Source organism: Talpa europaea (assembly GCF_964194135.1).
Source record: "Talpa europaea genome assembly, chromosome: 5".
NCBI lineage: Eukaryota > Metazoa > Chordata > Mammalia > Eulipotyphla > Talpidae > Talpa > Talpa europaea.
The window spans coordinates 37,641,986-37,658,764 of NC_140071.1; the positions used below are offsets into that span (position 1 = coordinate 37,641,986).

The following is a 16,779-nucleotide window of genomic DNA, read 5'->3' on the forward strand; positions in this document are numbered from 1 at the left end:
CCCTCAACCATGAATTTTTTAACTCCACAATTCTCCAAGCCCACTACTTACCTCTGGTATACAAGCTCCTGTGAAACCAAATAAGCCATTGGCATTATCACTTTTTTGTATTATTAACCTTGCTGTAGTATTTTCTTCAGAAATGCGAGCTCCTCCATATGCAGAGACTAGCTTAAGAATGAATAATTCTTCTCCTTCCTCTTCATTGTCATCTCTTGAAGAAATAATAAATGATTTGTTTGTTTCTCCCTGTCGGAACTCCAAATATCCAGAAACAGGGTGTAAATCACTCTTTGCTGGCATGGCATGAAGTTCATAAATCTCTTCTGGAGTCAGTTTCCGCTCATAGGACCTCACATCCTGCATGAGACCTGTAAATCTGTCATTGCCATTCATTCCTGCCCCAATTCTCAGTGTTCCAGGACCTGAAATTAGAGATGGTTGTCTAAATGCTACAATATCCACAACTATCCAGTCCTAAATTACAAGTGTGATTCAGAAAGTGAAGTGAATCTGTTGAAAGAAATAAATGCAGTATTGTGACTTATAAGAAATTAATTTCTCGGGCCTCCCTGGTGGCGCAAGGGGTTAAGATGCAACCAATGAAGCTATCTACAGCCACTGCAACATGAGTTCGATCCCCAGCCAGGGAGCTACCCACATGGCACAGCAGACCTCTCCTGACTCACCCACTGCTCCCTTCAGCAGTGTATTTCAGTCGATCTGCCTCTTCTGTTCCCCACTCTGTCTCTGGTGGATCTTCTCACCACCCTCACCTCTGGCCTCTACCCCCATACTTGTATGCATAAATAAATCTTTAAAAAAAAAAGAAATTAATTTCTCATAAATATATTTCTCATACGTATGTGGTCCTCATTCATACTTTCTGACTCATAGCTTCCAAAGCATTTGGAATTTCCTAAATGATGTAAGTAATAAAGGAACCATTTGCTATGTTCATGAAGGTAACTTCTTAAAAGCATGGAAGGCTAGTGACTATTTACCAAAGAAACCAGTAAGAGTTAAGGATTAGAACTTCCCATCTCCCTGACCTCTAGGGAAGAAAGAGGGGTTTGAGGTTGAGTTCAATTGCTTCTGGCCAATGAGTTCATCACTCTTGCCCATATGATGAAGCCTCCATAAAAATTCAAGAAGTTGGGCCTCCCTAGTGGCGCAAGGGGTTAAGATGCAACCTATGAAGCAGCCCGCAGCCTCTGCAGCATGAGTTCGATCCCCAGGCCGGCCAGGGAGCAATCCACATGGTGCAACCCACATGGCACAGCAGACCTCTCCTGCCTCACCCGCTGCTCCCCTCAGCAGTGTTTTCAGTCAATCTGCCTGTTCTGTTCCCCCTGTCTCTGGTGACTCCTCTCACCCCCAACACCTCTGGTCTGTACCGCAGCTCTTGTATGCATGCATAAATAAATCAATCTTAAAAAAATTCAGGAAGGTGTGAGTGTATGTGTGTTTGGAGTGGGGGAGGTAGTTCAGAGAGCTCCTGGGCTGGTGCACATGAATATTTGCAGGAAAATGGCAAACCTGGAGATGGCACAGATGTGTCTTGCCTTTTTTCCATACCCTGCCCTATGCATGTCTTCCATCTGGCTGTTGACGTGTATTCTTTAGTATCCTTTGTAATAAATCAGTGTTCTGGTGAGTTTCCTGAGCTAACTGAAGTTGAGAAGAGTGTCTTGGGAAACTGATTTATAGTCAGACAGAAGCACAGATAATGATCATGGCGTGTAATGGACACCTGAAGGCTGGAGGGGGGTCCCAGAGACCTCCAATCTATTGCTATAGCCAGTTGGCCAGAAGCCTGGGCTTGCTTGGGGTTGTGAAGAGAAGGATGGTCTTAAAAGACTGAGTCCTTAATTTGAGGAATCTGATGCTCACTCCCAGTCCATAGTGTCAGAATTTAGTTGAATTTTTAGACACCTGCTGGTGTCTGGGACTTGCTTGCTATTGTAGAGAGACCTACTCATAGTCCCATTGGTAACAGGTCAAGGAAGCCAGCTATACAGCTATTGATAAGTAAAGTTTTTGCATAACTGTAGTACAATCAAATAAATGGTTATTTTCTGTTTTGATGAAAAATGAATCAGTATGCACTGGGATATATGATATTTTATACTAAAGAATATTTTGCACTGGTGTATGTATGTATTTGTGCATGGGTGTGTTTAAGATTTATTTTATTTATTTATGCACACAAGAACTGGGTGTAGGCCAGGGGTGCAGGGGTAAGAGGATTCACCAGAGACAGAGGTGTGAACAGAACAGGCAGAATGACCAAAGTACACTGCTGAGGGGAGCAGCGGGTGAGACAGGAGAGGTCTGCTGTGCCATGTGGGTAGCTCCTTGGCTGGGGATCAAACTCGTGCTTCATGCTACAGTGGCTGGTGATAGCTTAATAGTGCTGACACATCCCTGTGCCACCAGGGAGGTCCATATATATGTGTATATTTAAACATACATTTTTCCTTGACATTTGAAATTTTACTTCCACATCTAAGAATAGAATGAATTGATCCAGTCACAATTTTATAATTTTAGTAGTGTAACACAGTGGTCTCCAGGAAAAGGGGCAATTCCAAGTTCCCTGCCCCACTCAAGGAAGGGTGGAGCTGAAAAGGAAGGAGAAGAAGCTGGAAAGGAGACTAGAGAAGGGGGAAAAAAGAATGGAGCGCAAGAAGGTGACCTGGAAGAAGCACATGGAGCTGCCAGTCATGTGAAAAAGATGCACTTGCTTCTTGGTCTGGAACTGGATGAAATAAATGTGGGTGAGAGACCCAATGGGAGGTTAACAATGGCAGCATATATCTTGATATTAATTTTGCTCTTTCCCTTCCAGAATTATCTGGTCATTTATGACCCTTTTCTATGGGAACCCAGCAGAAGGTGCCTTAGACTTGTGGCAGGATTTCAGGCCTCAATGGCCTTGCTTTGGGCCAACCCTGTTTGGCTGGGCTTTTACCCACAAAGGGATAGTAATTTAGGGTGCTTGATTTGGAAACTATATTCCTTGTCTTTGTTACACACTAATTGTATTAAAGTTCCTTTCCATTAAAGATCTTACATACTAGAGTATATTTGTCTTGATGCAGCAGATGGCAGAACCTATTTAGAGCGGGCAGGTTTGGGGGTTTTTGGGTTCTGGGGTGCCCCTCACCCTGCCCTGTAATAGTACTACTATTCTTTGAGAACCTCAACACTTGATCTATTTGAAATTTATCTTGATTTAAATGAAGTTGTAAGAATTCAGAAAAAAAATAAAAATTGTTGTGAACCAAATCTATTATTATCCGAACTGAAACAATTGAGATAATAAAAGAAGTATTTCAAGCCTTAACAACTTTTTCATGATAACAACAATATACAGCCCAACTATATCACTCTGTCTCAATCAAAAGTCCTTTTGGAATTCACCAATATTTAGTTTTTTGTTTAGTCTCAGAAGTAAGAACCCAAAATTTGAAGTACTTTTAGTATAAGGTGAAAGCAAAAGGGATTCGTTTAACAAACTTCTGGTTAGATAATTTACTCATTGATGAGTGAACAATAGTTTCACCTAATGACCTCATCACATTTTCAGAGGTTTTCTGGTTCATCAAACTCCAAGTGAAATTTAATTCCTGAGTTAACTAATATATTCATAAGAGGAGAGTTTGGCAGTAATTTGGAAAAATAAAAGTACAAGTAATATTTCTTATCAATAGTATTAATCAAGGGAGTTTTACAAGTCACTACCCAGATAATCTTTAGGACAGTGACAAGCATCCTGCACATTAACGTCATAATGACCTGGCCTTATCCAGTGATTGGAGACTGACTACCTGCAATAGTAATGACTATGAAATATCTCAATACACAAAAGTATGGATGAACCGCATAGACAAAGCCAAGTAAAAGTATCCAGACAGACACGTATACACACTGCTCAGTTCTATTTACATAAATTTAAAACAGGGAAAACTAACTGTGTGCTCTTAGATACGGCAATAGTTGGTAGGCAGAGCAATGAGCTGGTTTCTGAAGAAGAGTCAAAAGGGGCTGGTTTCTGGAATGCTGATTGCATGAACACTGAAACCTATAAATCTAATGTATAAATAAATCCATTTAGCTGTACATTTATGATATGTACACTTTGTTTTGTAGTACAGAATATTTCATTAGTAACTTAGTTTTTTTCAACATTCTCCCCAAAATTGCAATTTATAAACATGATATAAATTCAATGCAGTAAGTTAAACAGAGAAAAGAAACACCAGCTGTCACTTCTCCCATACTCTTCCACTCTTCATTCTACCACCACTGCCAACGCAAAATCAACATTAACAAATATGTGCGTGAATTCTTGGTAACAAGAATGCTGTAACCACCACCATTAAGGTTGAAATCAGTAGTGTGTGCATGCAGTTTCTTTTGTCCACTGGGGAAAAAAACAACCAGATACCTAACGCAGGAGATTGAGAAGGAAAATACTTTATTAAGCTATAACCCAATAAGCTCTGCTCTACTCTGCTTAAAAAGCAGAACCTAATTATAGGATAGAGGGCATGAAAAGGTCCTGATGATTGTACTAGGGGGAAAAAAACAGTATTTCTGTATATATAAGCACATAAGGAAACAGCATGTGATCAAGCTCTTTAAAGCACTCTATAGAATTCACTGATTTACCTTCTGATACTATAAACTATAATTACTGTTTTTACAAATGTAATTTTTTTTCTGATTCTTCTTTAACTTTAGACCCACCACCCTCCATCTTTAGCAATACTGAACTAGCAGCAGCTCCCCAGATACAATACACAGTTTCACATTTCTACACCTTTGCTCTTTTCCCCTGCCTAGGATATCATTCCCCATGCCTCCTACTTCCACAAGAAGAATAAACATTCCTCCTTCCTAATATTTTTTCTTTCTTCCTACAATATATTGAAGTAATCTGTTCGCATATCTCTCTCCCAAAATCTACTTCAGGATTTCCCAAGGGCAAAGATTTTTCCTACTTCATTTCTGCAATATTCAGCACAGACCTTATGGTCTTGGCAAACACAGACTTTTACTTAAAGAAATTAAACCAATATGCAAGCAGAGCTTATACCTTGTAGCTTTTCTAAAAAAAAAAAACACATTTTAATTCAAAATTCAGTGTCCTAGTTATAAAGATGATACTCACCATCAGTAATGGCTTCTCCTTTCAGACTCTTGATTGCTCTGGGCATTGCATTGCCATCAAGGTAGAATTCAATTATACCATCATCCAGGATAATTAGAAGATGAAGCCAAACATTTTCTTCTAAATATTTCATGAGTGTAGTCTTGGCAATGTATGTAGCATTGGAACCCAATGTTTTGTAATGAAGGGAAAGAGTCACATAGGATTCATTTGTTTGAATTTTAACCCCATAGTAGAGACTCCCATTACCATCATCCTTTGCTATAACAAATCCATTTGTATTGGCATCGGGCATTAGCCACGCTGAAAATGTAAAGTTGGCAATTGAGTTGTTCTTGGAGGGATGGTATTTTGGATTAACAGTTCCAAAGGCACCTTCTAGTCCACTGAAGTACAGAGCATCTGTTCCGCTATGGTGACGCCGCATGTGGGGTTGGCGCTGCACAGAGCTGGGGAAAATGCCAACCAGCAAGAAATCTACCATCGGGGGCAAACCCTCAGTGAACTCACTGGACACTATTTCCCAGCCTACTCGTACATCACCAAAGACACCCTGCTGCCTCAAAATTGTAAAGTTGGTAATATAAGACATATCATCTTCTGAGAGCACATCTTCTGCCACTTCTCGCTTTAAGCACTCTGGATCCAATACAAAAACTCCGAAAGGATCATCATTGAATGGAATCATTACTGTCACCTGGAGGTTGATTTCTGCTAATTGACCCCCAGGGCCTGGAGATCCACCTGTAATAAGAAAATTCTCAGAAGTAAGAATCTAAAATTTGAAGTACTTTTAGTACAAGGTAAAAGCAAAAGGGATTTGTTTAACAAACTTCTGGTTAGATAATTTACTCATTGATGACTGAACAATAGTTTCACCTGTGACTTCATCACATTTTCAGAGTCTTTCTGGTTCATCAAACCCCCAGAGAAGTTTAATTCCTGAGTTAAAATCAAAAGTGATGGAAGAGTTGTTTAAATTATGGCAAAAGACCAAGATTTAAGCTATGCTTCCAGACTTCCATAAATATTTTTGTGCAGACCTTATATTTGATGTGAAAAAGATCTTTAAGTTTGAGATAGATATAAGTCTCCATAAATAAAACTAAACCAAGTTAAGACCACAGAATGAATATTAAAAATAACATTTCCATCAAAAGGTATTTGTATATCTAAAATCAAGCAATCAAAATAAACTTACATCTTCAATTTCATTTTCTATATAGCATAATTATTTAAGTATAGAATATTATCTTTTGGTGATAAAACAAAAGATGGTAAAATGCCATACCTGAAATGTTTATAAGCTTTAGAATATAAAATTCATTGAATTCAGGAATTTTATCTGGAAAAGCATGGAGAATTATCGGTTTGGCTTTTTCTCCATCCATAAAGTTAACAGTCCCAGAAGTTTCATAGAACTCTTGTCCAGGATGCAAAGCAGAGTCGTTCTGAAACAGTTGCCAAGCCACAGAAACATTGCCAAAAGGTCCTCGATGCCTCAAGATCCTACATAACAATTTTTTAAGAAATTAATTATTATGAAAAATTTATAAGTAGTGAATCTAACTCCATTTAATGAGAGTTTTCTGTATTATATCAAAAATATTTTTTTCTACTTATCTTTAGTATAAACCAGTGAGTCAGTCCTTACTGAGCAGTCACAAAGAATCTCATGGAAAGGGAAGACTGACTTAGAACTTTAAATAATGAAGAGAATCTTCTTAAAATGAAAATATTCAAAGCCCAAACTGATAGAAAAATTCTAAGCCCAACTGAAAAACATTTAGATTAGAATTTGCTAAAGTTATTCAAAAGAAAAGTATAGGATGAGGGTAGTAATATATCATTTGAGATAAAAGTTCCAGAAAACCTTGCATATTTCAAATCACTCAGTCTTGGCAAAGTCCTGACAAAGTGTGGGGTAAGAAATGTTGGGAAAATAATTTCTGCTTACCAGTTATACTTTCAAGTTTTATTTTTAAGAAATGGCAATAGCATAAATAATTTATTCATTCAGACAGTTAACTATGAAATTACTCAGTTCTTAAGTTTATTTATTTTGAAAGACTGATATTTTAATTTTTGCATAAAGATTTGATATTATTCTATACAATTTGAATTTGCCTTATCCAAATGATCTTACCAAAATGCATTAGTTTTTCCCTCTTCTATTGCTTTGTCTATGGGCTCCAAAGAAAAAATACCATTTGGATCATCATTAGCTTCAATTATCACTGTAGCTGTTCCATGTTGATATACTACAGTGTCACCTAAATTAAAAACAAAAAAGTCAAAAATAACAAAAGGTAGTTAACTCATTAACTTTATCAGTAAATTAAGGAACAGCTTATACTTAAGATCAAATTTCAGCAAGAATTTCCTCACTGAAGGTCACAAGGAGACAGAAATGTCTAAAAAAGATGTCTTAATAAGATGTCTTTAAGAAAGTGTTGTACGTTATCAGAAAACACACAAGACACTTTCCTTCACAATAGAAATATTGCTTCAATAATTTAGATTCAAAACAAAGCTTTATCTAATTTAACTTTTTTTAGGTGGGGTTGGGGATGGTGGTGAGAGGATTCACCAGAGACAGAGTGGGGAGCAGAATGGGCAGATTGGGGCCTCCCTGGTGGCACAAGGGGTTGAGCACAGCACCATGAACTGTGCGCAGTGTCTGCAGCACAATTTCGATCCCTGGCCAGGGAGCTACCTACGTGGTGCAGCAGACCTCTCCTGTCTCGCCCACTGTTTCCCTCAGCAGTGTATTTCAGTAGATCTGCCTGTTCTGTTCCCCACTCTGTCTCTGGTGAATCCTCTTACCCCCTCACCTCTGGCCTGTGCCCCAGTTCTTGTATGCATAAATAAATCATTTTTTAAAAAAGAATACTTCGATTATAAATGTTACTTATTAAACAGGTAAATTTACTAAAATACACTGCTGAGGGGAGCAATGGTTGAGACAGGAGAGGTCCGCTGCACCTTATATATGGGTTAGCTCCTTCGCCAGGGATCAAACGCAGGTCGCAGCAGTGACAGCACTGAAAATTAACCCATAGGCCACCAGGGAGGCCCTCATGAAAAGTAATTAATTACTCTAAAACATAAAAGTATCACTGTCCATATTTTTTTTTAATTTTTTTTATTTTTTATTTTATTTTTTTTTTATAAATTTTATTGTTATATTCCCCATACAATTGCAGCCCCCCATTCTGACCCCAATCCCTCCCCTCCCGCCCCCGCCCCCCTAAAAGTGTCTCTGGTTCATAGTTTTTTGTTGATTTTGATTTTCACTTTCTTATAGTTATTCATTGTCCTGGTCCCTTATTTAAGTTTTCTAGATTCCTGCTATGAGTGAGACCATCCGGTATTTTTCTTTTTCTTTTTGGCTTATTTCGCTGAGCATGATCCCTTCCAGCGCCATCCATGTTGCAGCAAATTGCATGTGTTTATCTTTTTTGAATGCTGAGTAATATTCCATGGTATATATGTACCACATCTTCTTGATCCAGTCATCTATTTTGGGGCATTTGGGTTGTTTCCAAAGCTTAGCTATTGTAAACAGTGCTGCTATAAACATAGGGGTGCAGGTGTTCTTTGGAATTGATGTTTCTGTGTCCTTTGGGTAAATACCTAGGAGTGGAATTGCTGGGTCATATGGTAGCTCTATGTTTAGTAGGTCCAGAAATCTCCACACAGCTTTCCACAGTGGTTGGACCAGTTTGCACTCCCACCAACAGTGCAGAAGAGTTCCTTTTTCTCCACACCCTCGCCAACATTTATTGTTGCTAGTTTTTTTAATATGTGCCATTCTCACTGGTGTAAGATGGTATCTCATGGTAGTTTTGATTTGCATTTCCCTGATGACAAGTGATGTTGAACATTTTTTCATATGCCTGTTGGCCATTTGCATTTCCTCTTCAGAGAAGTTTCTTTTAAGCTCTTCTGCCCATTTTTTGACTGGATTATTTTCTTTGTTGTTGTTGAGTCTCATCAGCTCTTTGCAGATTTTTGTGATCAGTCCTTTATCATTAGTGTTGGGTGCAAAAATGTTCTCCCAGTTGGTGGGGTTTCTCTTTGTTTTTGTTATTGTCTCTTTTGCTGTGCAAAAGCTCTTTAATTTGATATAGTCCCAGCTGTTTATCTTTGCCTTCACTATCACTGCTTTGGGTGATGTGTCTGTAAAGATGTCTTTGATGTGCAAATCACGTAGTGTTTCGCCTATATTTCCTTCTATATATTTTATGGTTTCAGGTCTTATGTCTAGTTCTTTAATCCATTTTGAGTTGATTTTTGTGTATGGTGTGAGGTGGTGGTCAAGCTTCATTCTTTTGCATGTAGCGACCCAGTTTTCCCAGCACCATTTATTGAACAAACTTTCTTTGCTCCAATGCATAGTCTTTGCTCCTTTGTCAAAGATTAGTTGACCATAAATCTGTGGGTTTATTTCTGGATTTTCTATTCGATTCCATTGGTCTGTATGTCTGTTCTTGTTCCAATACCATGCAGTTTTGATGATTATGGCTTTGTAGTATAGTTTGAAGTCTGGGAGTCTGATGCCTCCATTCCCTTCTTTTTTTTTCAGGAGAGCTTTGGCTATTCGGGGTTTTTTGTGATTCCATATAAATTTCATCAATAATTGTTCTATTTCTTTGAAGAATGACATTGAAATTTTGATTGGAGTAGCATTGAATCTGTATATTGCTTTTGGAAGGATGGCCATTTTAATAATGTTTATTCTTCCAATCCATGAGCAGGGGATGTCTCTCCATTTCTTTGTGTCTTCTTCTATTTCTTTTAACAGTGATAGTTTTCTTTGTATAGGTCCTTTACCTCTTTTGTTAGATTTATTCCCAAATATTTGATTTTTTTTGTTTCAATAACAAAAGGGATGGTCTTTTTGATTTCTTCTTCTTCAGATTTATTGTTTGTGTATAGGAAGGCTACTGACTTTTGCGTGTTGATTTTGTATCCTGCCACTTTACTGAACTGATTGATGAGTTGAATTAGCTTTTCTGTGGAGTTTTTGGGGTTCTCTATGTATAATATCATATCGTCTGCAAATAGTGATAGTTTGACTTCTTCTTTTCCTATTTGGATTCCTTGGATGTCTTTCTCTTGTCTTATTGCCCTGGCTAGGACTTCCAGTATTATATTGAAAAGCAATGGTGAGAGTGGACATCCTTGTCTTGTTCCAGATCTTAATGGAATTGCTTTCAGCTTTTCACCATTGAGAATGATACTGGCTGTTGGCTTGTCATAGATGGCCTTTATGATGTTGAGGTATGTTCCTTGTATCCCAAGAATTTCAAGGGCTTTTATCATGAATGGGTGTTGCACTTTGTCGAAAGCTTTCTCAGCATCTATTGATATTATCATATGGTTTTTATATTTCTTTTTGTTGATGTGTTGGATAACGTTGATTGATTTTCGGATGTTAAACCATCCTTGTGCCCCTGGAATGAATCCAACTTGGTCGTGGTGAATTATCTTATGGATACATTGTTGGATTCTGATAGCTAAAATTTTATTGAGGATTTTTGCATCAGTGTTCATTAGGGAGATTGGCCTGTAGTTTTCCTTTTTTGTGTTGTCCTTGTTCGGTTTTGGTATTAGTGTAATGTTGGCTTCATAGAACGTGTTTGGTATTGTCCCTTCCTTCTCAATTTTTTGGAAGAGTTTGTGAAGGATAGGCACTAATTCGTCTCTGAATCTTTGGTAGAATTCATTTGTAAATCCATCAGGTCCTGGGCTTTTGTTTTTGGGGAGGTTTTGGATTACCATTTCAATTTCGCTAATTGTAATTGGTCTGTTTAGGTGTTCTATTTCTTCTTTATCTAGCTTTGGGTGATTGTAGAGTTGTAGGAATTTGTCCATCTCCTCTAGATTGTTAAACTTGTTTCCATATAACTGTTCATAGTAGTTACTGATTATTCTTTTGATTTCTGCTGTGTCCGTTGTGATTTCTCCTCTTTCATTGATGATCCTGTTTATTTGTGCTTTCTCCCTTTTTTCCTTTGTGAGCCTGGCTAGGGGTTTGTCTATTTTATTGATTTTTTCAAAGAACCAGCTCTTGGTTTCATTGATCTTTTGGATTGTTTTTTTAGTTTCAATTTCATTTATTTCTGCTTTGGTTTTTATTATTTCTTTTCTTCTACTGGTTTTGGGGTTTTTTTGTTGTTCTTTTTCTAGATCTTTGAGCTTCGAGATTAGGTTGTTTCTTTGCGTTCTTTCTTGTTTCTTGATGTGAGCTTCTATTGCTATATATTTTCCTCTTATTACTGCTTTTGCTGCATCCCATACATTTAGGATATTGGTGTCCTCCTTGTCGTTCAATTCAAAAAATTTTTTAATTTCTTCTTTGATCTCCTCATTAGTCCAATGGTCTTCCAGTAGTGTGGTTTTTAATCTCCATGAGGTAGGAAAGTTCCTTGCCTTCTTTTTATGGTTTATTTCTAGTTTGATGCCTTCATGGTCAGAAAATATGGTTGATATGATTTCAATCTTGGTGTATCTGTTGATGTTTGTCTTGTGCCCCAGTATGTGATCGATCCTGGAGAATGATCCGTGTGCGCTTGAGAAAAATGTGTACTCCGTTTTTTTGAGGTTTAGTGTTCTATAGATGTCTGTTAAGCCCAATTGCTCTAGGTCTTTATTTAGAGCTTTGGTTTCTTTACTTATTTTTTGTCTTGTTGATCTATCCATTGTTGATAGTGGTGTGTTGAAGTCTCCCACTACGTATGTGTTTTCTCTGATGTCTGTTTTCAGAGAGGACAACAGTTGTCTGATATATTTTGGTGTTCCTTCGTTTGGTGAGTATATGTTAATGAGTGTTATTTCTTCTTGAAGTATTGTCCCCTTGATCATAATGTAGTGACCATTGGGGTCTCTTTTTATCTTTTTGAGTTTGAAATCTGTTTTATCTGATATAAGTATAGCTGTTCCTGCTTTCTTTTTTGGTCCATTTGCTTGTAGGATTGTTTTCCATCCTTTAACTTTGAGCCTATTTTTATCTTTTGTAGCTAAATGTGTTTCCTGGAGACAGCAAAAGGTTGGGTTTTGTTTCTTAATCCAGGCTGCAACTCTGTGTCTTTTTATTGAAGAGTTTAGTCCATTTACATTTAGAGTTAATATTGATATGTTAACATCTGTATTTGCCATTGTGTTTGTCTTTCCTTTGATTTTATTTATTTATTCTTTTAATAACTTTTTTTTTTTTTTGGCCTTCTTTCATTGTTATTCGTCGCTCTGAGGTTCTGGCTTTAGGACTCCTTGTAGTATTTTTTGGAGTGGGGGTTTAGTTGCAATGAAATTCCGGAGTTTCTGTTTGTCTGGGAAGGTCCATATTCTTTCTTCAAAGAGGAAGGAGAGCTTTGCGGGATAGAGTATTCTTGGTTGGCATCTGTTTTCTTGGAGTCTGTTGACTATGTCCCTCCACTCTCTCCTTGCCCGTAGTGTTTCTTCGGAGAAGTCTGATGTCAGCCTGATTGGTTTTCCTTTGAATGTTATCTGTTTCTTCCCTCTTGCCAGCTTCATTATTTTTTCCTTGTCCTGGATTCTTGGGAGCTTTACTATTATGTGTCTTGCTGTATTTTTCCTTTCGTCGTGGAAGTTTGGTGTTCTTCTTGCTTCTTGTATATCAATTTTCAGCTCCTTCTTCACATTTGGGAAGTTCTCTTCAATTATCTCTTTGAATATTTTCTCTGTTCCTACATCTCTCTCCTCTCCTTCTGGTATTCCTATAACTCTTATATTTCCTTTCCTCATGGAGTCAGATAGTTCCCGAAGTCTTTCTTCGTTCTTTTTCCTTCGTACTTCTCTTTCCTTTTCTGTTTTGGTTCTTTTTATTTCTGTGTCTTCAAGATTACTTATTCGTTCTTCCATTTCATCTATTCTGCTTTCATTGCTTTTCCCAGAATTCTTTAGTTCTTCCATTAATTCTTTGATCTCCTGCATTTCTTTTACTTCCCTCTTTAGGGACTCAATTTCTTTCTTCTGACCATTGTTTTCCCTCTCTAGGGACTCAATTGCATTCTTCTGATCGTTGATTATTTTTCCCTTATCATTGTTTTCCTTTATGACTTCTGTCAGTTTTTTAATCACGGCAATTTTAAATTCTCTTTCTGGAAGGCTCAGAAATTCTTCCAAGTTATTGTCGTTGCAATCTGGGGGCTGGCTTTCTTTTTGTGGTGTGCTTTTTCTCTGGAGAGTTGCTAGGTTGCGTGTGGTTCTTCTCCTCCCTACTGTCTGTTTTCTAATTTGCCGTATGCGTTGGGACACTGTGTTGTTGGGACTTGCCGGCATCTTGGGTGGGCTTCTCTGTTCCCCTCTGGTTCTTCCAGGAGTCATCTGTCAGTTTCAAGCAGCCTTTACTGGAGAAAGTTCCCTGTTCTAAAATGCCGATGTGGGGACACACTCCCCTGTGCGCCTGGTCTGCCCCGGCGGTGGGTTCCTGCTCCCCTCTGGGCTTGGACTGCAGGCCAGAGGGGGTCTGGCGTGGGCGAACTTCCCCCGCTCACCTCTGGCTCCTGAGGAAGCCTTCTGCAGGTAGTCTTTACTGTAGAAATGTCCCTGTTCTAAAATGGTGATGTGGGACACACTCCCTGCGCTTCTGGTCTCAGGCACACTATTCTGCGCGCCTGGTCTGCCCTGGCTGTGGGTGCTCGCTCTCCCTGTGGGCTCAGACTACTTGTTCAGAAGGGGCCCGGTGTGGGCTAACTCCCCAGCTGGCCACTAGCTCCTTCAGTAGCCTGTGCTGGGGTCAAGTCGCTAGGTGGCACCAGAGATCTCTCCTAGAGCCCTTGGGGAGCTGATTTTCCACCCCGTGGGACAGGGAGCAGAGCGGGGATGGTAGGGTACACCTCAACGGCTTTGGGGTGCTGTGTCTGCCTTGTGCCCCACCGTCGAGGGGAACCCACGCCCCTAATTTCGTGCCCCGGGTCTCAGTTCCAAAGCCCTCAGTTCCAGGACGCGGGCTGTAGCCCAGATCAGTGGCGCGGGAATGGCGCCTTTTGAATCCCGCTCCCCTGCCTGGGCGCCCTGTTCCTGCTCACTCAGGGAGGGCCTCTGCCCGGGTCTCAGTTCCAAAGCCCTCAGTTCCAGGACGCGGGCTGTAGCCCAGATCAGTGGCGCGGGAATGGCGCCTTTTGAATCCCGCTCCCCTGCCTGGGCGCCTTGTTCCTGCTCACTCAGGGAGGGCCTCCGTCGTCTCCCCGCAAGCCTAGGTCGCAGGCGCAGGGCCCTGGGCAGCTGCAATCCGAGCGCCGCTTTCGCGCAAGCTTACCGGGCGGCCGGGGCTGTGTGCTGGTGCTGGTCTCCTCCTGGTGGGCGGGGCTCTCTTCAATGGCGCCCGGAGCTCACCTCCGCGGCGGATCCTGCAGGGTTCGCCCCGGCTCCCGTTCACGGGGTGCGGTGGCTGAAATAGTTCCTTTCCACTCACAGTCCCACTTACTGCATCCGTTTTTCTTGTTGGGCGCTTTGGTTCGTTGTTTCCCTCGTCTCTGCAGGTCGGAGAGTGCCGCCTCTGTGGGCGGGGGAGGGGAGCAGGGTTCTGCGCTTCCCTCCCTTCTCGTCCTCTTTTATGGCAACTTTCTTCTTTGGGCAGTTTGCTGGAGTCGTCCGTTTATCTTCCGTGTCCCAGTTCTCACTGGGACCTGCCGCTTTTCCTCCCTATTAACTTTTTTTAATGGGAGATCTTACTCGCAGCGTCTCCTCGCCGCCATGTTGCTCCGCCCCCCTATTTAGTCAATTTAACTTCTCACTGTCCATATTAATGGAATCAGCGGCTTGAGCTTTCCCCTTTCAATCTCAACCTTCAGGCAGCAGAGTTTGACATGGTCATTCACAGAACAAAACAGTCTTTAGAGTGTTGTACTTGGGCCTACCTGGTGGTGCAAGGGGTTAAGCTCAGCACTATGAAGCTATCTGCAGCCTCTGTAGCACAAGAGTTCTATCTTCAATCCCCGGTCAGCCAGGGAGATACCCATATGGCACAGCAGACCTCTCCAGTCTTGCCCACTGCTCCCCTCAGCAGTGTTTTCAGTCAATCTGCCTGTTCTGTTCCCCGCTCTGTCTCTGGTGAATCCTCTCACCCTCCTGCACCTCTGGCCTGTACCCCAGTTCTTGTATGCATAAACAAACAAATCTTTAGAAAAAAATAAAGTGTTGACTTTAATCCCTCTATACTCCAATTTGTCATATGCAAATATGTCAGTATCATTACTACTTATACATTAGGTCTCTTCTCACCAGTTCATTGAGGCCTAAAGCTCTTTCTCTTTGTTCTAGCTATTACCTATGCAAGAAAAAGTCTTTACCTGTTTCACCTGACTCACTCCTGAGTACCCACCTCAAGCAACAATGCTTTCAGGAATTCTTCCTTGAATTCCCAAATTAAGCTAAGTGCATCTCCACTGTATTCCTACATCACTTCACATTTGTCACTCTACCCTAAATATTAATTGCACCATATTAATACACATACACACACAAACACACATATAATTTTACTGTAAGCTCATTAGACAAATGCTATTTATGAAATGGCGAATGAAACTGATGCAATAAAGCTTTCAAAAGTAGCTGAGAACAACATCCAAAACTGAAATTACAGAAAAAGAAATCATATGCAACAAACCAGCTCAGTGAAAATAATGTATAAAAATATAGAACTACACTCAGACTCAATTGATACTCAGTTAATAGAAAGAGGAAGAAAATTAAAATAAAGATAGCAAGTCAGATTGTAAAGAAAATGTTTACAGATTAATAAAATAACTTAAAATATATCAAATCTAACAAAAAAATAAAATAGCAAAACCTAATTTTGTCAGGGCCCTGTTATCAGGTACAATTGTCAAGCAACAGATCACAAGTTGTGCTAAAAATTCTTTGTTTCTCCACAGAAAGAACTGACAGGACCATAGACTGTGAACAATAACAATCAAGGCCGCCAGCGCTGGGTTTTGTTTGAGTTGCAGTGTCTCCACTGCAACTAGTCCCTTAGGTCCTCAAGGATTTGATATCATGAAAAGGAGAGAAAGAACTGAGACAGGGTGGAAGAAGCCCAAATTCTACAGGTTTTTGTGATCCAAATCTCCAGAGCTAAATTCATTAGATCCTCATATGCCACTAATTCTAGAAAAATATTAAAGACAAATGCAGGGCTGCAGTAAGTACAAAGTACATACACATACCTCAAGCCAGTTCCCATCACACCTTACCCCCTCTCAATATTTCTCCTCTCTTTCTCCCTCCCACTCCAGTTTTTTTTCAAAATGTACCATTGGGGAAATCAAATATATATTTCCCCAATGAAGCATTTTACAAAGTAAACTCCTGAACCTCTCCTTGCAGAATCATTTGTCATTCTTTTCATAAGAGGTTCAGAATATTTTGATGTGTATTTTAATCAAAGAGATATTTTATTCTTGACAATGTTTAACTCCAGTGACATTTTACCTCATAGTCGTTTGGGACACAATAACTTTCACCCACAAATAAATGGCATCAAGAACTTACATATAAAGTAAACTTGATTAAGACAATGTCATTTCCTCATCAGCAGATAGAAACAGAGATACTGTTGTGAACTAATG

The 16,779-nt window shown here is 39.7% G+C and overlaps 1 protein-coding gene across 1 annotated transcript in view; it reads right to left on the bottom strand.

Annotated features, from left to right (window-relative positions):
- ADGRV1 (adhesion G protein-coupled receptor V1) overlaps positions 1–16,779 on the bottom strand; it is a gene marked incomplete at both ends in the record, with an annotated part of 443,017 nt that overhangs the window by 395,110 nt on the left and 31,128 nt on the right. Inside the window, 4 exons of the mRNA XM_084233539.1 lie at positions 52–425; positions 5,180–5,923; positions 6,471–6,688; positions 7,326–7,452. Of these exons, the coding sequence (XP_084089665.1) occupies positions 52–425; positions 5,180–5,923; positions 6,471–6,688; positions 7,326–7,452 (1,463 nt within the window). The remainder of the gene's footprint in view (positions 1–51; positions 426–5,179; positions 5,924–6,470; positions 6,689–7,325; positions 7,453–16,779) is intronic.